The sequence below is a fragment of the Narcine bancroftii genome, chromosome 3, assembly GCF_036971445.1.
Source record: "Narcine bancroftii isolate sNarBan1 chromosome 3, sNarBan1.hap1, whole genome shotgun sequence".
In the NCBI taxonomy this organism is placed as follows: Eukaryota; Metazoa; Chordata; class Chondrichthyes; order Torpediniformes; family Narcinidae; genus Narcine; species Narcine bancroftii.
This window is the reverse complement of record NC_091471.1, coordinates 247,899,945-247,923,237: the sequence shown is the minus strand read 5'-3', so window position 1 is coordinate 247,923,237 and position 23,293 is coordinate 247,899,945. Positions and strand designations below refer to the sequence as shown.

At 43.9% G+C, this 23,293-nt stretch overlaps 1 protein-coding gene across 4 annotated transcripts in view; it reads right to left on the bottom strand.

The window, feature by feature from the left end:
- Positions 1-7,613: 7,613 nt before the first annotated feature.
- LOC138758488 (non-receptor tyrosine-protein kinase TYK2-like) overlaps positions 7,614-23,293 on the bottom strand; it is a 152,447-nt gene continuing 136,767 nt past the window's right edge. For all 4 annotated transcript variants that reach the window (XM_069927447.1, XM_069927450.1, XM_069927449.1 and 1 more), the window contains 5 exons: positions 21,900-22,018; positions 19,631-19,803; positions 16,816-16,933; positions 13,499-13,609; positions 7,614-11,138 (listed from right to left, as the gene is read on the bottom strand). In XM_069927447.1, coding sequence (XP_069783548.1) covers positions 11,004-11,138; positions 13,499-13,609; positions 16,816-16,933; positions 19,631-19,803; positions 21,900-22,018 — 656 coding nt within the window. In that variant the 3' untranslated portion in view covers positions 7,614-11,003. The remainder of the gene's footprint in view (positions 11,139-13,498; positions 13,610-16,815; positions 16,934-19,630; positions 19,804-21,899; positions 22,019-23,293) is intronic.

Here is a 23,293-nt window from a genome sequence, read left to right as displayed (position 1 = left end):
AGGCTCCTCGGGGAGAGAATTGTCAGTTGATACAATATGTTGATGATTTGTTAATTACGGGAAAAACGTACGAATTAGTTAAACAGTATACTGTAGAACTTTTGAATTTTCTGGAGAATAAGGGTCTCAGGGTGAGCGAATCCAAATTACAATTTGTTCAATCAGAAGTTAAATACTTAGGTCATCTGGTAAGTCAGGGAACTAGGAAAATAAGTCCAGAAAGGATATGTGGTATTCTACAGATTCCCCCTCCCAAGAACTTAGGAAATTCCTTGGTTTAGTGGGATACTGTAGAATCTGGATTGAAAATTATTCTAGCCTGGTCAGATTTCTCTATGATAAACTCGTGATTCTAGGGGGCGGAGCTGTTGTCTGGACAGAGGAAGAGATTAAAGATTTTAACTTGGTGAAACAGAGCCTTATTAGTGCCCCAGTGTTGGCTTTACCCGACCTAAATAAGCCATTTGACCTATATACCAATGCAAAAGGAGGTGTAGCCACCAGAGTACTAACACAAGAGAGGGCAGGCTGTAGACAGCCAGTTGCTTTTCTGTCAAAAGTTTTAGACCTTGTTTGTCGTGGTTGGCCAGAGTGTGTACAAGCCATCGCAGCCACTGCTATTTTAGTTGAGGAAGGACGAAAGATTACGTTTGGTGCCCCGATGATAGTTCACTCCCCTCACACAGTCCGCAATATTCTCTTACAACGTGCTGGAAGGTGGCTCACAGACTCTAGAATTTTTTTTTTACCTTGTTTGTCGTGGTTGGCCAGAGTGTGTAAAAGCCATCGCAGCCACTGCTATTTTAGTTGAGGAAGGATGAAAGATTACGTTTGGTGCCCCGATGATAATTCACACCCCTCACACAGTCCGCAATATTCTCTTACAACGTGCTGGAAGGTGGCTCACAGACTCTAGAATTTTAAAGTATGAAGCGATCCTAATGGATAGGGATGATTTGACCCTGATTACGAATAAAGAACACAATCCAGCAGCTTTCTTGGTTTCTCCAAATTCTGACAATACCATAAATGAATTAGAGCATGTATGTTTAGAGTTAATAGATTTATAGACCAAAATTAGAGAGGATTTAAGTGATGAACCTTTACAGGAGGGTGAAAGGTGGTTTATTGATGGATCTTCTCGTTGCATTGATGGCACTCGCCACAACGGGTATAGTGTAGTGGATGGGAAAGAAGGAGCAGTGATTGAAGCCGGTCACCTTCCCGGTCACTGGTCAGCACAATCTTGTGAATTATATGCCCTCTGTAGAGCTCTCCAGGGTCGAAAGAACAAGGTGGGCACTATCTACACGGACTCAAAATATGCTTTTGGTGTAGTGCACACCTTTGGGAAGATCTGGAAAGAGCTGGGAATGATAACTGGAGAAGGACAAAAGTTGATCCATGAAAACTTAATTGTCCAATCCCTAGATGCTCTTACATTACCTGAGGAAATAGCTGTAGTACATGTACGAAGCCATCAAAGTGGTGACAGTCCTGAAGCCCAGGGGAACAGACAGGCAGATGCAGCTGCCAAACAGGCTGCACTCGCAGAGAAAATAGACATGCAGCTGTTACTGCCCACCCTACTTGAGGTTAAAAAGACTCCCATCTTTTCACGGGAAGAGGAGGTTTCTATGAAAGACCAGGGAATGCGTCAAACTGCCGATGGGTTGTGGTGGACGGCAGAAGGACGTCAAGTGCTGAACAAAGCCTTGGCTCGGCAAATTTTTGATCAGACACATCAGCAGACACACTGGGGAATTACAGGCACTTGTGGATACGTTTGTACGGTCCTTTTATTGCTCAGGCATATATACAATAGCCAAACAAAGTACTCGGGGTTGTCCAATCTGTCAGAAAGTAAATACGAAATCTATGTGCCAGGTAATGCCTGGCGGTCGCGATATAGCTGTACGCCCATTTCAACGGATACAAATTGACTTTACAGAATTACCTAAGATAGGAATTTACAAATACCTCCTGGTGATGGTAGATCATTTCACACGATGGGTTGAGGCTTTCTCAACCCCTAATGATCGTGCCAGCACCATTATCAGGATACTAATGGAGTCTGTGATTCCACGATATAGTATGATTCAAACCATTGACTCGGATCGAGGTACACATTTTACCTCTCAGGTACTCCAGGGTGTGTGCAAAAGACTGGGAATAGACTGGCAGCTACATACCCCGTGGCACCGCCAGAGCTCAGGCCGTGTTGAATGAATGAATCAGACCTTGAAAAATCAGCTCACTCGACTTCATGAGGAAACTGGCCTCTCCTGGATTAAATGTTTACCCTTAGCTCTAATTAGGACTCGCACAGCCCCTCGTAAGGACCTTGCTGTCTCACCATATCAAATGATGTTTGGTCTTCCTTACATGGGATTCCACACTGATACCCCTATCCCTGAGGCTAATGACCAATATATATCTAAATATTTACAGGGACTTTCTACTTCTCTCCATGGCTTACGACAGAAGGGTTTATTTGCTCAAACTCCACCCCTGGAGTATCCTATTCATTCTATTAAACCGGGTGATTGGGTATATGTAAAAGCATGGCAAGATCACCAACTGAAACCTGTCTGGGATGGCCCCTATTGTGTACTTTTGATTACAGACACTGCCGTGCGAACGAAAGAAAAAGGATGTAGCCACATCCAACGAATTAAACCAGCTACTGAACCACAGACTAACGACATCGATAATCTACCCTCCATCCTTCTGATCTGAAAGTTACACTACACCGGGAAAAAGTGCTGTAATGTTGTTTTTACCATTTACTGTATTGTTTACTTGTCGGTTCCCAATTTTTGGGACATCACTAAATTACTCACGATGTATTAAGTCCTCCTGGAATTGGGGCAGCTGAGGTGACAATTATTTACTTTTAGAATGTAGACAGGGCATAGATATAAAGTATAGTCATAGTTGGGTATGGGTTAATATAGGATTCCAACATGGACCAAGGGAACTGAATGGCTTTAGAGGAGTAGATTTGATTTGTATTTTAGCCTCCACAGGTATTAAAAAGAGGAGTTTTAAAGGGATAGCACAAAGCAGATGGTGGGACAAAGACAGACAGAATGTTAGTCAGGATTGTGCATGTAGCAGAGATAGAGTTAATACATATGCTAATGTACACAGACAGGCTGGAACTAGCAGGTTCAATGATACTTATGCTAATGTTCGCAGACAAGCTGCAACTCACAGGTTAAATGATAAGAAACAACCCTCCCCAACTTGGTCTCCTGTAAAGCATCCTTTGGGTCACACAAACATTCGGAATGTTAAGCACCACCTCGTTAAGGGGAGTTCCAGTTGTAAACAATGTAAGCTGCTACTGAACACTAAAGCTGCTTGGCATTTAAATCGTTTAATCAGACTCCAGGCAGCCTTGGAGATCGACAGCAATGGCCCTGAATTTAGGGGCTGAAGAAAAACGACAGATACGAGCCACAGTTCAACAAAACCGCCTGGCTCTCAATTCCTCGTTGGCTGCTGAAGGCAGCGTTTGTGAAAGACTGGTTAATGACAAAGCTCACAACGGTCAGGCGGTTAAAGACACTTCTTCAGGAGTTCGAAAATCTTCCCATACCCAGGTTCAGACTTGGCAACCTTGGTCCGGTGTGGGATGGACTAGACTTTTTATTGGTAACTGGAGTCTGATACCCACTGCCCTTATAGCAGCTGGACTCGCTATTCTGGCCATTATGGTGCTCCCCTGCTTAAAGACTTGTGTGCAGTATTTAATTCATCGAACCCCTCGTCAGATCACTATAACCCAAAGGATGTATGTTTCCCTAATTCTGTCTGATGATGCTGAGACTGCAGTTCGTTTACTGACCAACTGGGAAAAAGACCAAGTTTGCAAGTAATACATTCCAGTTGAGAAGTCACGAAGCATAGCTAAAAGAAAAGTGAGGATTGTGAGAGATGAGTAACATTGATCTAAAAGAAAAGCCCTAGATAGAATTAGCAGGTTCTGCATATGTAATTAGTAAGCCCATTAGCAAGTTCTGCATATGAAGAGGTTGTAGCCCTGAGGGTCAGGAAGGTGTGAATTAGAACAAAGGCAGGTTTGTGAATAAGGACAATGAGGAGAATGACATGATGGGACACCGACAGGATACCCCCTGGTCCTCCAAGTTCACAGAAACAGCAAGTAGGCAGACAGGATTGCCTAATGCCAAACCCATCCAGGAGGCAGAAGAATGTAAGGGGGATGGTATTCCTATACTGAAAATGAACTGTATAAAAGTTGGGTGAGCCCCAGTGTTTGTGTGTATTCTCAGGCTAAGGGGAAGCATCCAACTTTGCATTGTTGTATAATAAATGTTCTTTGTCTCAATTTTTGTCTCGAGCAATTTCTGTGAAGGTACTTCTGTTTCTAACAGAAGGAAACAGTCCTCAAAGTTGTTGGTGGATGATCATGGTGGGGGTGGGGGGGGGGGTGGAGTGTGGAGAAGAGAGTGTGACCAGGATGGGATGTGTCTTTCAATAGGCAGCAAGTGTGAAAAATTAAGTCAATGGAAGGGAGGGGGAAGATGCAATGGCATGAGCCACATTTGTAACCTTCTGCAGTCTTGGGTGGAGCAGTCACCAAGTCACGCCGTTTAGCAGCCTAATACGATGCTTTCCAATGGTGACGTCCTAATTTTGCTCAGGCTTCTGAGAAAGTAGAGACGAGGATGCCCTTTCTTGATCATTAATGTGGGTAGACCAGGTCAGAGAGGCGCATCCCACACCTTTGCCTCACACTTGGGCGCTCCCTGAGCACAGAGCCCAGATGTCTGTCGTCATGAGGGGACGGTGGGGGGGGGGGGGGGGGGTCCGGCCGGTGGGGGACACGGGCGAGACTTAGTGATAGTTTGCGTAACGCATCATTCAATGCGTTATCGTGGGGGGGGGGGCAGGATCCCCCTTTAAATCGCCGGGTTGGTAATTTATTGGGTCGATCCCGCCCCAGTTTGAAAGGTGCTGGGAGCACCATTGACCCATTTAATGCACCTGAATCCCAGATGCAGCATTTTAAAAGCACCTAGTGATTCGATCGCATAGTCTGTTGAGATGAGTGTTTAGTAGACTCTCACATCAAGAAGAATAACATCTTGAAGGTGGGGGGGAGGGGGAAAGGTGTGGTGGGGGGGTAGAGCTCAAAAAATAGATTAGACAGGGGCCATCTCCAGTGGCAGAGGGGAGGCTGGACCAGGTCAGTGTGGGCAGCGCAAGGGAAGCTCTACCCCCATAATAAATGTTCTTTGTTCCCCGCAATGCTCTCTCCAGAGAGCACATGTCTCCATAAGTCATCGGCAGGGTGACCGCCGAACCTCCCCTCAGCCCTGAAACCTTGAGCGGGAGCTCTCTGCTCCGTGTACTGCATTCCCTCCAGGAGAGTAATGGCTTTCCGATGAGAAGAGCAGGGAATTGGGACCTCTCTTGTCTCCCAACTTAAACAGTGTCATGGCTAAGTGGTCGCCTGGACGCTGGTGGTATCGGTCCCCTTGCCCGGTTATCCTCTTACCATAGTCGCCCTGGGGCTCCACCTTCATGCTCACCTGAGGTCCCCTTGTTTTCAGCCAATTTCCTGTTTTGGAGAGTCGGTAGGGTGCCCTCATGGCAGACCTGGGACTGCATGGTCACTGCTGTAGTGGGGATTTTAATTTTCGCTTTCTCTGGGATGTCTCTCTGTCCTGAATGCCATTGGATTCCCAGGAATAGGACCATCCAGCTGTGACCCTGTGCCTTCTCTGGGTTGATAGCCCAGTCATGATCATGGAGCCCAGAGATGAGGGAGTCCAGTACCTGTGCCAAGGTTTCCTCCATGGGTCGTTGAATGAGATGTAATCGAATGTAGTGGCTTACATTGATGTCGGCGGGGAGGGCAGAATTTTTTTAAATCGCGGGCTATTAACCCATGCCAGAGGGTGGGACTCTGGACATACCCCTGGGGTAGGCAGCAAAAGGTGCCACCTAGATAGAGGCCAACTGATGTTGGGAACTGGGTCTTAAGGGATGGAAAAGTCATTGGCGAGGTCAACTGCAGCATACCAGGGTTTATTGACCCTGCCCACGATATCTTCCACCAATGTCACTATTTTGGAATGGCCAAGGCGGGGTGGGGGGGGGGGGTGGGGAATTTATTTAATTTCCAATCATCAATGGTCATTCACCAATTCAGAAAGGGCATGGGTCTTATTACCCACTATGGAGGAGGGCATGGGTCTTGTCATTGCTCTCCCCAGCACCCAAAACTGGGGGGGTGCAGACGAACTGGGATGGCAAGGGGAGCACATTTGGCCACCCTGATGACAGTGATTGCTGGGCAACCCCAAATTTGAATTTGGTTTACAGTGACTGCCCCTTGAGTATATTCATTCTGAGAATGCACTCGGGGAGGCTACTGGCACGATCGAGACAGGGCATGGAGGTTTGTTCCCAATGGTAGAAATGATGGAACCCCCTCAACCCTCTATATTGATTTTGGGACCTTCCACCCCATCTAGGGCAGGGACCGCATTGTTCCAAATAGTGAGGGGTGTCTGGTGTGACAGGGTGTCTTTGTTGGCCATTTCCTGTCACATAAAGATGATCTCTACCCTGAGGGCACCAGGAACACCTCAGTTGGGGGAGGAACAGAAGGCTGTGTTTGGGGGGGGAAGGGGCACAGTGGCCAGTGCACATTTTCACTGGTCTTTTTCACAGTATTCCTGCCACATGGTGAACATGGCAGCAGAGGTGTTGCCATGTAAGCAGGCACAATCTACCCCACATGTGCTAGACTGTAGCACAAGACCCTACGGACGTCGCTATTCCTGTTTTCCCTATATTTTGTCTCGACCTGGTGAACCTGTTTGGGGAGCCCCCTTTTCGAATGCCCCTCGTTCTAGATACTCCATCCACCAGGGCAATGCTTCACAGATTGTCTTGACGCTTGCCATTCCCATCAAGGGCAGGCCCACCCCTTTGAGGTCAGAGTGGATGTTGGTGATTAGATGCCCTGACTTCCTCAGGGTGGTTACTGATGATCCGGATGCCCTCACTAACCGGATGCCACTGTAGTTGGCACGCCAGGTCCCACTCCAACAGCGTGGGAAACCCTTTACTTCCCTCCACGGTATCAACTTCAGGTTGCGTTGAAAAATACTCTGATCTCAAGAAATTACGTTCAAAAACACACTTTCCCATGGGATCCATTGGTAGCAACTCCGTGACTGATGCCCTCTTCCCCACAGCCATCTTGGCCAAATTTAACCAAGGCTGAAGACTGACCAACTTTCAGTCAATTTGTAAAACCACAATGCTGGATTAATTCAGCAGGTCAAACAGTGTACTTACTTGTGCCCTTCATCAATTTGATTAATTCTTTTAAATTTTATTTACAATACAGAAGAAGCTGATTCCAGCTGTTGAAATGCATGCTGCCTATTTACACCCAATTAACCCTGTATGTTTGGAGTGCGGAGAGGTAACCTGACACCCTGGTCATGGGGAGAACATACAAACTCCTCACCCGCGTCCCTGGCACTGTAAAATAGTATCATAACTGTGCCGCCCAATTATTTAGCATCTGCTGTCATAGATCAGGAGTCAATAAGAAGCAGACATTGAAAATGAACATTTTATTACTTTCAGAAGGAATAATTACAATGCTGGAACACAATATGGTTATTTGCATCAAATAGAAACATTGCATTGGCATGTACTCAAGAATTAAAAAGAAATACTTACAGATAATCCATACCCATTTTTAATTTTGAGCCCCATTTTCCTTAAACATTGGCAAGATCATTTAATCTGCAGCAAAATAACCCAACTCTGCTGTCCATTTTTAACACTGTCACTCACGCAGTGACATGTTTGGCCACACACGTGGAACCCCAATCAACTTCTGCATCTGAAATTAATTTTTTAAGCTTTTGGTTAAATATCATTGATTCCACAAGGAGTAGGTTAAACCTTTGAGAACCTGGTAAGAGATTTGCACATCAGGAAAGCACAATGACAGGAACGTGGCAGGAGGCGCACTCAAGACCAAGCAGCCTCTTTACTCAATAAAACACGAGCTGAAGTGAAGCCAACAAAGCAGCAGTCGATTCACTGCAGGAACTTCCCAGTCCTGGAATTGAGAAAGACATGGACAGCTAGACAGAAGGTCACCCGTTACGTTAACCACCACGATGAACTGGAAATCTATGGCCTTGCTTTACACACGACTGGGCCAGACCCTGAAGCTCTGATCTGAATAATATTGTGGGAATATATGGCTACATGGCCTCAAGGAAGTGGCGAACCACTACATTCTCATGGGCAATTTAGAGGCTGGTAGCAAATGCCAGCCTTTCCAGTCACAACAACAGCTGGTAGTGAACAAAATATAGACCCTCCATTGTTTCACAAGGAAAGCCAAACATGAAAACTCCACATAGGGACTGGGTTTATCTTTCAGCAACAGGACACACACACGTGGGTTTTCAAATATTAAAAAAGGATACTTACAGAAATTAACATTCACATTGAAAAAACACACTGCTTTAATGCAATTCATTGTTTAAATGAATTTCAGTGCGATTCAGTTACGTACTGTAAAATTAATAAATAGAGTATGGGCAAGGAGTGACCCTCTAAAGAGAGTGAAGCCAATAAAATGGCAAGATTTGTGAGATGGTTTGAAATCATCCAACATGCCAAACTACATAAACTCATGACTAAAGATATGCCCAATCACATTCCCAGGATCATATTATCGTAGCGCCCAGGATTTCTTCAGAAACAACGGTAGTCATTCATTGGCTTTGGTGGTTTCTGATTCCATTCACAAAGTGTAAATGCGTGTGTGCCAAGAGTCTTCCACACATAGTATTCCAAAATAGTTTATGCTGTGCCTTTCAATACTTAGAATGATCAGTTTTAAGCTGTGTATTGACCACGTTCCTGTGTAATATAACATGATTTCTGGGCATCTCCAAGTATAATTGTGCATTTTAAAAAATCCCCAAAGCAATATCTTCGGTCATTTTAAAACCATTTAGATCCATTTTCTTTCAATTGTTTGAATAATTTCCTGTTCAAGAATTCTGTGAATTTCTTGTTTTATAATGCACGCAGTAAGCACCTTTGGTTCGTTATTAAACAAGAGCTGCTACACAAAGGCAAAGTATTCTTAAAACATCAGCTTGTTTGCTCCAGGTATGTCTTCTTGCGCTGAGTTCAGTTTTCTCATTCACACTGTTGCAAGATCGTCTCAAAGTCACCATGTTAATGAGCAAGTGGTTAGATCGGAACCCTGCTCCTTCTCCAATTCGGAGTTGAAAAATCACACACAGCGCCTGCTCTGTAATTCCAGCACTTGGTTCTTTTTGGAATCACATCATGGAAGACACATTCTGAGCAAGGCAAAACTCATAAAGCATTCACCGATTCAGCAGTCTCGAGCTGCCGACATCATCACCTGGTATAACATCATCCACTGCATGTATTAATGCAGGGAGGGGCAATGCAAACCATCCATCTTACTTTCATCCCTCACCTCGTTTTCCACGGGGTGCATTGTCCCCTGGTGTAAGGATGCCTATTATTTCCAACTGCCTCAGGGGCTTGAAGAGTCCTGTTCCTGAAAGTGACAATCATTCAGCCTTGATTTAAGAATTAAATTTCCAAAAGCATTTTTAAAGTGACAACAAGAAACCACATGGAGATACAAGACAAAAAATTAATCTCAGGTCTCTGTTTCAAAAATAGGAACAGTTTAAAATAGATGTGAATCATGGAATTGCAGGGTGTCAACTTCAGTCTTGGCTCCACTCTTGAAAAGATTTGTAAAGATTTTTCCTCACTCCAAATGACCACAGTTCATATCATCCCATCAGTGATGGGCCAACTGCGCAGCACGCTGCATGCAACAGCCAAACTTGGGGAAATTCCCAACACTAAACAATGGCTATATTCATCAAGCACTCGAAGGACCCTCCTCAAGATCATTGTACCTATCTTTTAACTCTGCCACTACTGAGCTCCATAAAGCTTCCCACAACCTTTCCTAATGAGTGGGTTAAGTTGCCAAAAACATTAGGGTTGACTATGCTATGCCAAATGCACAATTAAGCAAGTGTAACTATCAGTTTAGAACCGTGATTTGTGAAGTGCCTTTCCACAATTTAATTGCAAGATATAAAGTGTTTGAATACCATTACAACAGTAAGAGTGCATATACTGCAAGAAAAAAGTGCAAGAAAATACCAGCCACCTGAAGGAGGTGCTGGCCATCTTGTCTGTTCAATCCTTTTGCAGGTTTTAAAGACCCATTCATGGTGTTTGGACTTTTAACAGTTTCCATGCTGAATCTACCTGCAGGTCGACATTTCAGATCATCTGAGCTAAAGGAGACGAATATCACTGATTTCTTTCTCCAGAATACAGCACAACAGAGTTTGGGACAAATATATTCAGTATTCATTAAAGTCAGCTATATAACAAACAGGGCAGGAGAATGAGCGATGATTCCCCTCTAACATGATGCTAAATAACGTTATTTAGCAGAGATAGTGCAATAAATTCAGACATGCAACAGTTATAGGTGTCAAAGAAGAAAAGATGTTGATTATAAATGTTGACTTTCAGAAGATGTCTTTTCTGCAGTCATACATCTTGGCTACAATTCACCAAAACCTCCATTTGAACAGCAATGATCCAAATGAGATCCCACAGTTATTGATGTGACCAGTGCTGTCCTGATCTTTCGAATGAGGCACAATATTAAGGTCTTGCCTCCCTGCTTTGGCACAGTTTGATGTGGAGTGCTCACTCAGTATAATGACCACAAATGGACGCCAAAAACAATCTCAATGCCATTTATAGGAGCTGGCTGTGCACAATATGGCTACTGCTTTTGGTGCTGTTGCACAGTTGAAACTCTGTGGAGGAGAGATGGGTTGGGGAGATCAGGACGCAGCTGGGGAGTAACAAAGACAAAGGTTGGTTGAAGCTTCAGGTGTTTCTCACTTCTGGACAATGCTTGAAGCCTCAATCTTTCTGTATCTTTCATACAGCTTCTGGAACATTGGAGACAATTCCTGAAATTTGGGCCGTCGAGCTGGATCAGAATCCCAACACATGTTCATCAGCCGATAAACCTGGAGGAAAAGAAGAGCAAACTTTGTTCACCATTGAATCATCAAGGAAAATAAACCAAGCAACAAGCCAAACATTAGGACATTAGGAGCGGTATGGTTAGCGCAATGCTATTACAGCGCCAGTGACCCGTGTTTGAATCCGGTAACATCGGTAAGGAGTTTGTACATTCTTTCCATGACTCCATCAGTTTTCCTCGGGAACTCTGGTTTCCTCCCACCCTTCAAAATGTATTGGGGGTTGTAGGTTAATTGGGTGGCTCAGGCCTGTTACCGTGTTGTATTTCTAAATTTAAATTTTTTAAAAATCAAGAACATTCAGAAAAAAATTAAAAACAAAAACTAGCTGAATGGTAACAAATGTGCCAGACAATCCACGGTTTCTATTCTACCTTTTGGAAGGAAGTGGGCAAGGATGTGTCAGATGCGTTTTTTTTTTGGGGGGGGGGGGTAGGGTCAGCACAACATCATGGGCTGATGGGCCTGCACTGTGCTGTAATGTTCTATGTCCTAACAAGGTTCCCTAGATTCAGGAACTACTCCTTTAGATTGGAAAAGGGTGCATGTCCTAATGCTATTCAGGAAAGGTGAAAAGGGTGTGGGGTCAGACACATCAATCAGTCCAATGTCTTTTGTCAAGAAGTTATCAACATCCAATGACAGAATGCCTGAAATTCTTGGTCAGATACTGCTGGCTTGGATTTGTAAGGTGTATGTCTTATAAGTGTTATAAACCCTTAGAAAGGGTGACAAATGTGGAAAAGGTAATGTTTGCAGATATCTGGTAAAACCCCTGGTATCTGCACCTATGGGGATTGGTAGATGCTGGAGAAATGAATTTTACAGTCGCTTCAGATTGCATGTTACGTTGACTGGTAAACTAATGGCAAGGCATGACGATTGTAAACTTGTGTATTTTAAACCCATTTTCCGTAATTTTTTTTTGACGGTTGCTTGAATTCCGGTTAACGGGTGTTTTACTGTTTATGCACTTCATTGAGCGGGTTGAGAAACTGACTACGTGACAGGAAAGGAAAAGCTGGGACGCAGAGTAGAAATTAATGGGATCCCTCAAGGATCTATGTTTTGGGCCACAACCTTGCTTCATGTTTCAATGGCTTGGATCATAGGATCGGGAGCATTTTGTACAAATTTGCACAATGCAAAGATGTAAGCAACATTGATGGATGCACTAAATTACAGGGAATGGACAAAGCTGTAGCAAATAACGTCCAATACAGGATCATGTGGGCTCACACATTTTGGACCCAAAAAATTGTTTGTAAATGTCTTAAAAAAACATTGAGGTGTAAATATTAAAATGTCATGGACAGGTTGAGTCATTAATGAATATATCAAATGGAATATTGGCCTTTAGAGGACTGGAGTAAAGGGATAATGCTGGAATCAAGGTATTCAAAGCCCTGGTTAACTGAAACCCATGGCAATGGAACCAGTCCAGGGCACCACATCTCATGAAGGAGACTGGGTATGAAGAAGAATGAGAATTTATTGTTATGAACATGTCATGAAATTCATTGTTCTGTGTCAGCATCACAGTTCAAACATTGATATACACCTACAAAATAAATTTTTTTAAAAATGCAAGAAAAAGTCAAATGAAGGCAGTGTCTGTTGTTCATTGCTCATTCAGGAATCTAATGGCGGAGGGGAAGAAGCTGTCCTTGTGCCAATGAGGCTCTTGATTCCTTTTCCTGATAGCAGAGGGAAGAGGGCATGGTCTAGGTGGGGAGGAGTCCTTGAGGATAGAGGCTGCGTTCTTAAGACACCGCCTCTTGTAGACTTCCTCGATGGAGTGAAGCTTGGTGCCCGTGATATCACAGGCTGAGTTAATAACCCTCTGGAGTTTTTTTTCCTGTCCTGAACATTGGCACCTCCTTACCAGAGAGTGATGCAACCAGCCAGAATGCTCTCCACGGTACATGTGCAGAAGTTTTTGAGAGTTTTCAGTGACCTACCAAATCTCCTCAAACTCCTCACAAAGTCTAGCCGCTGGCGAGCCTTCCTCGTGATTGCATCAACATGGAGGCTCCATGTCCATGAAGACAGTGCAGATTTACTAAAATGAGAGCTGGATTCCAATGATTAAAGAGAAACAATACAGCAGTTGTTGCAGCCTCTCACAGACTCTCAAAATAATTTTTTTACAATTTAGACCTACAGCATGGTAACAGGCCCTTCAGCCCCGAGCCCATATACCCCAATTAACCTACAACCCCCCCGTACTTTTCTTCCAGAAAATAAAAACTCAGAAGAGTTTGATCATTTTCAGTCATACAATGGGAGAGGTTGTGGTCTGAAATGAAAACATTATGCTTGTAGCCAGGGATTTGTGCTCTTACCTCCAAAGGGCAGGTCTGTGGACAAGGCAAGCGTTTGCCCCTTTCCAGCAGTTCAATCAATCGGACCACTGTCATCTGTCCATGTGTCACTCCAATCATCTCAATAAATTTCTGAGAAAATATTGAAAATAACTGTTATTGTTTCATACACTCATGGAATTTGGAACTGTGGGCTGAATTGTTAATGGCTCTTTCCCGACGTGCAGAGGGAACCAAGATGAAGGCTTGAATTGAAACTCTAGTTTGCCTCACACACAGACTAGAACACCACCTTGGCAAAGGAGACACTGATTGACAGGCTATCCCCAGGGACACATGCACAGATGGACATCGAGTGCTGCTGCAAGATCATCAATTCGATGGAAAGAATCTGTCTGGGGCAGATGGCATTCATATCGACTTTACCGGTTTCTGCCAGACCACTCCCTGTTCTCCCCCATCCGTCTCCTTTCCTCCAACTCTCCACCCCTTCTCTCTCCATTCACAGAGCCATCACCATTCTCCTTGTTTACTGTTGTACTTTCCCTCCCTTATCCACTGATTACTCTTGCCTGTGGGCTTGTGCACCCATCCCTGTCCCTCCACCACCCCCCCCCCACCATTTTATTCAGGTGCCTGCCTACATTTTGCTCATAATGAAGGGTTCAAACCCAAAACATTAGTTCTGTATCTTTGCGATAGAAAGTGCACTGTTGGACCTGCTGAGTTTCTCCAGCGTTGTGTTTCTACTTCAATCTCAGCATCTGCAGGCCTTTGTGTTTTACTCAGCTCCATGAAAGACGCCCTTTGGTCAACTTGAAGCTTCTTGTTCTGCCAGCCCTTGTGTTTATCAGAGAATGCTGTCAACTGGCACATCCCAGACTGCAGGAATACATCCTGAGAAAGGCACTAGAGTCTGGTGCAACCAATGCCAAAGGCTCTGGGGGAAGGACGATCCTTCCACAACTGAACATTGAGGGCCCGAGACCAGTGAGGAAACCACTCACCAACAGAAGAATGCATCACCCAGGAGGGTTGCTGAATAGCGATGGGGCTATACATGAAAATAAGTGTTAACCCAACTCTATAGAGAATCTGAATATATAGTATGAATAACACCATGAATGTAAAATGCTTTTTCACAATTTCCTAATGATATTTATTGTTAAGAATAATTTTTGAAATTTTTAAAAAAGGAATTAAAATCAACATTAGGAACAGCCACCTGGAGGATCATGAAACGAATGATTCCCATTGAATTTGTCTTACATTCACTAAGGAGGCTGCATGTGTATGATGGTTAAACTAATGCCTTCTCCTATCAGCAACCAATTGAATTATAATCAAGTCACAGGGGATTTCAACTGTTAATGAACAATTTATCAACCTTGTATTGCTCACTTATGCCCGAACATTTGAAAAATATTCTTGAGTTGTTGTCGAGCCTTTGCCAAATTTCAACACTAATAATTCTCCAAAAGCAAACAAAAGTGAAATTTGTAATGCTCTACATTTTCAGTACAAAAATATTCAGAAAAATATAAGGAGTCACAGGCCAAACAATATAAGTTTGACATTTTTCAACCACCTTTAAAGCTTGTAGCAATCCGACGGCAGTCTGACTGGGCAGTTGGACCCTGCGGAGGAGCACTGAGACGTCGCTCCCTGTTCTCTGTGCCCTGTGGGCCACTTAAAAATGGGCAACAGGCTGCAGTTGGCCAGGGGCCATAGTTTGGCCACCCCTGCTTTACATTATTGGCAGAAAAGTGAGTTCTTATCTGTGGAGAAGTTACTCAGAGACCCTCAATCTGCAGGTGAAAGTTTAAGAGTCAAGGTAATTACTGCAGACTTTGAGACAAGAAGGTATAATCATCTCCTTTCATCTTCCAGACATTAAACTTGCAAGAAGCCCAGTGACACACCAAGGGACTCGCGCTCCTTCTCACTCTGTTCCCAAAAATCTGAAACCTGTGGCGTTGGCAGCGAAATCCACACTTTCTGCAGGGCTGGTAGCAAGAGGTCACAAAAATTGAATACAATCATTTGTTTAAGCACCTCCAACTTATGATCTGAATCAATGACGGATATTGCGCTAAATCTGGACTTTTAATTAAGTGTGTCTTAGAGCAGAGCTCTGATTTATCACATTAATGGGCAATCAGAGGTGGAGAGGGTGAGCAGATTTAAGTTCTTGGCGTCAGTATCCCGGAGGATCTTTCCTGGACCTAACATACTAATAGCATGGTGAAGAAAGTGCATCAGCACCTCTACTTCCTCAGGAGTTTGTTGAAGTTTGGTATGACACCGGAAACCATGGCAAACTTCGAGATGTGTGGTGGAAGTGTGACCGGCTGCATCACAATCTGGTAGGGGACACCAATACCCCCGAGCATAAATCCCCCCCACCAAAAGCCAGTGGACATGGCCCAGGACATCACAGGCAAAACCCTCCCCACCATTGAGAACATCTACAGGGAACACTTCCATTGGAGGGCAGCAGCAATCATCAAAGATCCACACCACCCAGCACATGCTCCGTTCTCGCTGCTACCATCAGGAAAAAGGTCTTGGTGCCACAAGCCTCACACCACCACGTTCAAAAACAGCTGCTACCCATCCACCATCAAACTCCTCAGCGACAAACTCAATCAGGGACTCTTACTTTTGCACATTGATTGTTTTTTTTCTCTCTTTATTGCAGTTTGTTTCCTTTTATTTGTTTCCAGGTGTATGTTGTGTACAGTTTTCTATGCACTACCAATAAGCGGTAATTCTGCCTTGCCCACAGGGAAAAAGAATCTCAGGGTTGTATGTGATGCCATGTATGTACTCTGACAATAAATCTGAACTTTTTGAACTTTGACCCTTTCCCCCAAAATTGAACGTCGTGAAAGCCAAATAGTTAAACAGCCACACAAGCTTACAGCCTATACTAACAAGTGATGGTATGGCTGAGCGCATGGTTTGAGGGGGCTTAGATGGATTTTGGAGGAGCCACAGTAATCTGCCTCAAAGCAAACCCTGATCAGAATCAATGTTCATACAAGTTGAATGTGGCCACAGAGCGATTTCTGCAGACTGATTTTGGATGTTTCACAGTCTATTAGCAAGAGCAGAAAAGGCAACAGGTTCAGTGCACATTCACCTGCTGGTGGTTGGGTCCAAATCCTTCCCAAATTGACAGAATTCCCCTGTAACTGAACATTCCAGTGCTTAACATGAAAAGAAAACAAGATTACCTATGTATGAGGGAGAGGATACACAGAAAATGCAAAGGTCAGATTTGTGATTGCAGAACTGTGCAGTGATGTGATTGTGAACTGTTTCACAAGACCTACCGCTGGTGGGCTCTGACGGGCATCACAGTAGGTCAGAAGCTCATACAACGTGACTCCAAATGACCAAACATCAGAAGCAAAATTGAATTTTCCTTCCTTCAGGCAGTCAACGGCATACCTGGAGCAAAACAAAAGAATTTTAATAATATCCTAATAAATGCCCAGCTCAAGCACCTTGGGGCAGCACAGTTAGCGCAATGCTGTTACAGCGCCAGTGTCCGATGCCGTCTGTAAGGAGTTTGTATGTTCTCCCATTGTCTGCGTGGATTTCTTCTGGGTGCTCCAGTTTCCTCCCATCGTTCAAAATGTACAGGGTTGTAGATCACTGGGCTGTAATTGGATGCCACAGGTTCATGGGCCAAAAATCCTGTACCGTGCTCCATGTCCAAACTTTAAATTTAATTTAAACATCAATGCATTTCACAGCAATAGCTGACCAAAAATAACACATTTCCCTCAAAAAGCACTTGGTTGGTATTCTGATACAAAACAATCTTGATTCTTAGGAGATGATTCACTTGACTGGTTCCAGGCATGGTGGGATTGTTTTAGCAGGACAGGGACTACGTACTCTAGTATATGGGGAGATCTCATCAAAAGACGCACAATTTGTCGACAGGCTAGATGGAAGTTGTTTTCCTTGCCTGAGGAGTCTAGAAGCAGGGGGACAGTGCAAGAATAAGGGATGAGAGGTTAAAAAAAAAACTCAGCAGGTAAGACAGCATCCATGGACATAACCTGTTTAGAATTAAAGTGAGGGTGCTGGAAGGTTTTAGAAATTCGGCTGTGTTCATTCAAAACTGCAATCAATTCATGTCTGGACATTAATCAATGATTAAGGGATTGTGCTGGAAAACAGCTGAGACTTAATGATCTTAATGGAGTGGAGCACGTTGAATGGCCAACTCCTGCATCTACTTCTTAGGCTCCCACTGAATGGACTTAGGATTCCTCGATGGTAGGGAAAAGAATTACCTTCTTGAACAATAAGCCAGAAGCAAAATTCAGGTGCTGAAATAAGGAAGTACAGATCGGGCTGGCTAGAATTCCATTGCCTGACACAAGTGTTGGGGGTCTCACATGCAGGATGGCCACAGCACAGATAATGGCCAAGGACAGTACTTCGGGGAAGGCAATGACAATCATTGATGAACAACTTGTTGCATGGACCATGCTTCCTTGAGGATGCAGTGCTCTCGCTGCTACGAACACCTATGGTGAGCTGTTTTTAATTGAAGAGCCATTGATTGAGCCTTGCAGGGAGGGATGGAGAAACAAGCCTCTGGCTACATTCCCACACTTATTAGGAATAACCTAGGCGGCATGGTTGGTATAATGGTTAAAGCAACGCCTTTACAGCACCAGCGATCAGGACCAGACCTGGGTTCGAATCTCGTGCCGTCTGTAAGGAATTTGTATGTTCTCCCTGTGTCTGCGTGGGTTTCCTCCCACCTTTCAAAATATACCGGGGTGTTGGCTAATGGGTGTAAATTGGGCGGCACGGACTCGTTGGGCCGAATTGATCTATTACAGATCTGCATGTCTAAATTTAAAAAAAAACAACAAACCAAAACACTGTGAAACCTTGGACCCAAATAAAAAACAAAATTCTGGAAATCCTCAGTAGATCAGGAGGTTAAAATAATGTTCCACCCTGATGAATGTCCATCAGAAATAAAGTTAATGAATTAACAGTGTTGAAACTAATTAATAGGCAAAGTGTGGAGGAAAACAAAAAGGTAGCAGTCTGCTTGGGGGAAAGGTTGAAGAATAAATAACTAAATGGAGTGAAAGGAAATGGTAGGGGTGCAGTAGAAACACCTTGAAGGAGGGGTCATGGCCAAAATGTTGGTTATACATCTTTCTCTTCTCTGCTGTGGAACTTCCTGAGCTCCTCCACCATTTTTGTGTTTTTACTATAATCGCAGTGTTGACAGACTTTCATGTTTTACTGGTAGGGGCAAAGATGTAGTACACCCTAGAGATGCAAATTGGCTGCAGTACTCATCCACTTACCCCCACCCCTTCACTTCCAGCGCAGGGATGTTCCACTACCCAAGATTCAGCAGGTGAAGATTGGAACTGGAGAAAGCCACCCGACTCAATGTGAATCATAACAAAACAAATACAACATTAAACCACCATCTTTCTCCAGCACTTCATGGCTTTGGGTGTTCACTTGTGCGATGTGAAGCCACAAAGAGTGAATGGCTCCTAGTGAGTGACCTCAATGGCAGAGAGTAGTTAGAATGGCCATCAGTTTCCTGTTCTCATTGTCATCCAACAGCTTGTGCTAGACAATGAACAACTGAGAATTGAGGAAAATATCCAGGATGCAAACAAGTGATTCATGGTGGGATGCTCCATCGAAGTTCCCTCACCCCACGAATACATTTCCTACTTCTATCCGCTCATGTAAACTTTTCTTTAATGCCATTCTCATGATGTGGAATTCTTATGGGTGGCACGGTGAGTGTGGTGGTTACTGCTATGATGTTACAGCGCCAGCGACCAGCACTGGGGGTCAAATCCTGTACTGATTGTAAGGAGTTTGTATGCTCTCCCCATATCTGCATGGGTTTTCCCCAAGGAGCTCCGGTTTCCTCCAATCATTCAAAATGTACGGGGGTTATAGGTTAATTGGGTGGCACGGGCTCATGGACCAAAAGGACCCGTTACTGTGCTGTATGTCTAAAATTTGAAAAAAACATTAAAAAATATGTCACAACTACTCGTTAGAAAGATCTACTAACATTCACAAAAGAAACAGGCAGCCTTTTCAGAAATACCATCATCATCGGGCACAAGAACTCACCAAAACACAGGGCTGTCTCCATCGTCCTTGACCCGGTAATAATCCTGGTGCTCAGGGATTGCTTTCGCCAGCCCAAAGTCCCCAATCTTCACCACATTCTCATTTTCCACAAGTACATTTCTTGCCGCCAGGTCGCGGTGCACATAGCGCTGGGACTGCAGGTAGGACATGCCCTGGAGAGAAAGTGCAGGAATAAAGGATCTGGAAAAACCTCGCTTCATGATGCTTCTGGCTGTTGGGACCGCAGCAAAATCTACAACCAAATGGAAAATATATTGAGATTTCCTCACCTCGAGATCACAATCAATGAGAACTGGTCAGAACATCACCTCCACAATCTCCATCAGTTCCAGAGCACCACAGGACTGCATTCTTAGCCCCCTGCTCTATTGTTATACATCTATAACTGTGTGGCTTGGTATGACAACAGCACCCTCTACAAATTAGCTGACGATACCACGGTAGGGCGGGGGGTTGATAAAAAGGAGCTGCCAACAATCTAGTACTCAATGTCACCAAAACCAAGGAGTTGATTGTTGACTTCAGGAAGGGAAAATCAGAGGTGTACGATCCAGTGATCATTGGGGGGCAAATCAGAAGTGGAGGTGGTGAACAACTTTAAGTTTTTGGGAGTCATTATCTCAGAGGATATTTCTTGGACCCAACTAATGACATCGTGAAGTGTCTCTACTTCCTCAGGAGTTTGCGGAGGTTTGATATGACATCAGAAACCCTGGGAAATTTCTACAGAGGCGTGGTGGAAAGTGTGCTGCCCGGCTGCATCAGTCTGGTATGGGGACACCAATGCCCCTGAATGTAAAGCCCTGCAAAAGGTAGTGGACACAACCCAGGACATCACAGGCAAAACCCTCCGCATCATCGAGAAAATCTATATGGAACTCTGCCGTCAGAGGGCAGCAGCCATCATCAAGGATCCACACCACCCAGAACATGCTCTGTTCTCGCTGCTATCATCAGGAAAGAGGTTTTGGTGCCACAAGGCTCACATCACCAGGTTCAGGAACAGTTGCTCCCTCTCCACCATCAGACTCCTCAACAACAAACTCAATCAGGGACTCATTTAAGGACTCGCACTTGTGCACTTTATTGATTTTTTTTCTCTCTCTGTATTGCATAGTTTACATTTCTTTATTTGTTTCCATGCTTATGTTGTGTACAGTTTTTTCCCCCACTACCAATCAGTGGTAATTCTGCCTCGCCAGCAGGAAAGGAATCTCAGGGTTTATGTGAAGTGATGTATGTACTCTGACAATAAATCTGAAAATATATTGCCATTCCTTCATTGTCAAGATTGACACCTCCTCATCCAACAGCACAGTGGAAGCATCTGCACCATATGTTCTGCAGCAGTTCACAACCAGTGGAAATCAATGCTGGCCTTACCAATATTAGTATGGAACTCAGCGGTTCAGGCAGCAATCCACAGTCAACGTTACAGGCTGAACACCCCTCCTTCAGGACACATCAAAGCTCCCCCAGCACTTTGTGTGTTGTTCCAGTTTTTCAGCATTTAGCATACTTGTTGTTTATCTGACTGAAAACACCCATTTCCATGAATCATTGGAAAATATCCAAAGATTGTGTGGAAATGGAAATAAGTTATCTGAACAGCTCCCTGGGAGCAGGTTTCGAGGGGTAGTCCCGATTGATTCCATAGGTCTGTGATGGATTCTCTTCTCATTTGTTCTAAAATTGCAGGAGTGAAATTTGGTAGTTTTATTGCCATCTAAGCTCTGGATAGGTCTGCAGGACAGCACAACTCACAATGTAATATACATTGAGGTTCGAGGAGGTCTAAGGTGTGAAAGTACCGTATATGCTGGCGTATAAGATGGTCCTTGAACGTTAAAAATGTCACCCCAAAACCAGCAGTCATCTTACATGCCAAGTATAAAATCCAAACCTTAACAGCAAAGACTCAGCGCTCCCCCGTGGAGTTCATCCGCCCAGTCCGACTGCCGTCAGCTCTATACAATCTTTAAACAGCTGGTTAAAGGAGCTGATTGTGGTTTACTTTAAAATATGCCAATAAAATTTAAAACTTTCCTGGGTAATTTGCTTTTAAAAATATTGTGAGTTAGTACATTAAATGTGTCGAGCAGCATCACTCCACTGGTCAGTGCAAGACTTAGGGTAGAGCTCAAAACCTACATTTTAGGTGGAAATTTTCTTTTTCACGAGTTGTCTGAAATGCTGGCATATACGGTAATTCAATCAGAAGATAACCTGAAAATGAGCATTGTTTTACCTGGCAAACCTGCTGCGCAAATAACAGAAGCTGTCCAAGGTCCACGTTGTGCTTTGGGAGATAGTCCCGCAGACTGCCCAGAGGCAGGTATTCCATGATCAATTGTACAATCTGCCCTCCTGAGAAAAATACAGACATATGAGAAAAAATAATAAATGCAGACACTTCCAGTTGTGCGGCTGCTGCCGGTCAGGTTGTGACAGCACAATGGATCAGTACAGGGACTTTGAATATAAGAATGCATTGCTGCAAGTAAATGGAGAATGAGATCATCTTCATGAATCAAACCTTTGGCTACAATGAGGCAATGGCAGTTTCACAGGTCTTTATAGAATAGTTGACAGTGTGAACAAATATCGTGCACATTGTTCAGGAAAGCATTTGCCTTCACCTAGCAACACATGGAGAAGGGAGTCATTTAATCTGGATTGCTGTTCTGGGCCCGTGTGAATGCCTTTTGTCCTCACAAACTGATTATCTCCTGTTGAGTTCCATTTTCTTCGAGAGCTCATCAAACACGTTTTGTTTCAGATTTCCGGCAACCATTTAAAACTTTTTAAAATCTTTTCTTCAACGTGTTGCACCAACCCAGTGGTTCTCAACCTTTTTCTTTCCACTCACATACCACTTTAAGTATTCCCTATGCCATTGGTGCTGTGATGAACACCTTTTGCTGGTCTGGATTCCTTTCCCAGCCAGCACTGTCTGAGTTCTGAGACTTTCTGCTTCTGGCTTATTCCCAGATAACGGAAGTAGAGGCGGCGGTGGGATCAACAGACATTCAATGTCTCTGAAGGGACTCTTATCTTGATTATGGCATTGGACTAGAGGTTTCTCTGTGTGCTTTCATAGGGCAAAGAAAACAAATTGTGGGCACTTGACAATAAAGGAACTTTGAACTCTGCAAGCTATTAGAAGAATATGCCATCTTCCTTATTTTCCCTGCCGAAGGAGACATGTTTACATTTTACCTCCTTGTACTCTATTTGTCAAATCTTTGCCTACTCATCTTTGCCTATCCATCTGGTCGCTGTCTTTTTCACAACATACAGTAAAACCCCTGGTATCTGGCATCAATGGGGATTAGTAGATAAGTGAGTTTCCAGTTGCTTAAGATTGTGCGCTGTGTAATTGGCGAACTAATGGCAAGGGGGTTTTAAACATTCATATTTCTTACCTGTTTATTTTCCGCGATTTATTTGCCGGTTGCTTGAATTCCTGATGCAGGGGTTTTTCTGTACTTTCCTATCTCATTTTTAAAACCATACCTTTGGTTTGTTCATCCAAGTCATTTTAAAACTTATTTAAAGCCGTGAACCCAGCTCCAACCTCCTGTGAAACATCATTCATTACCACCTTGCACAGGAGCGACTTTCTTATGCCTGATCTCTCAA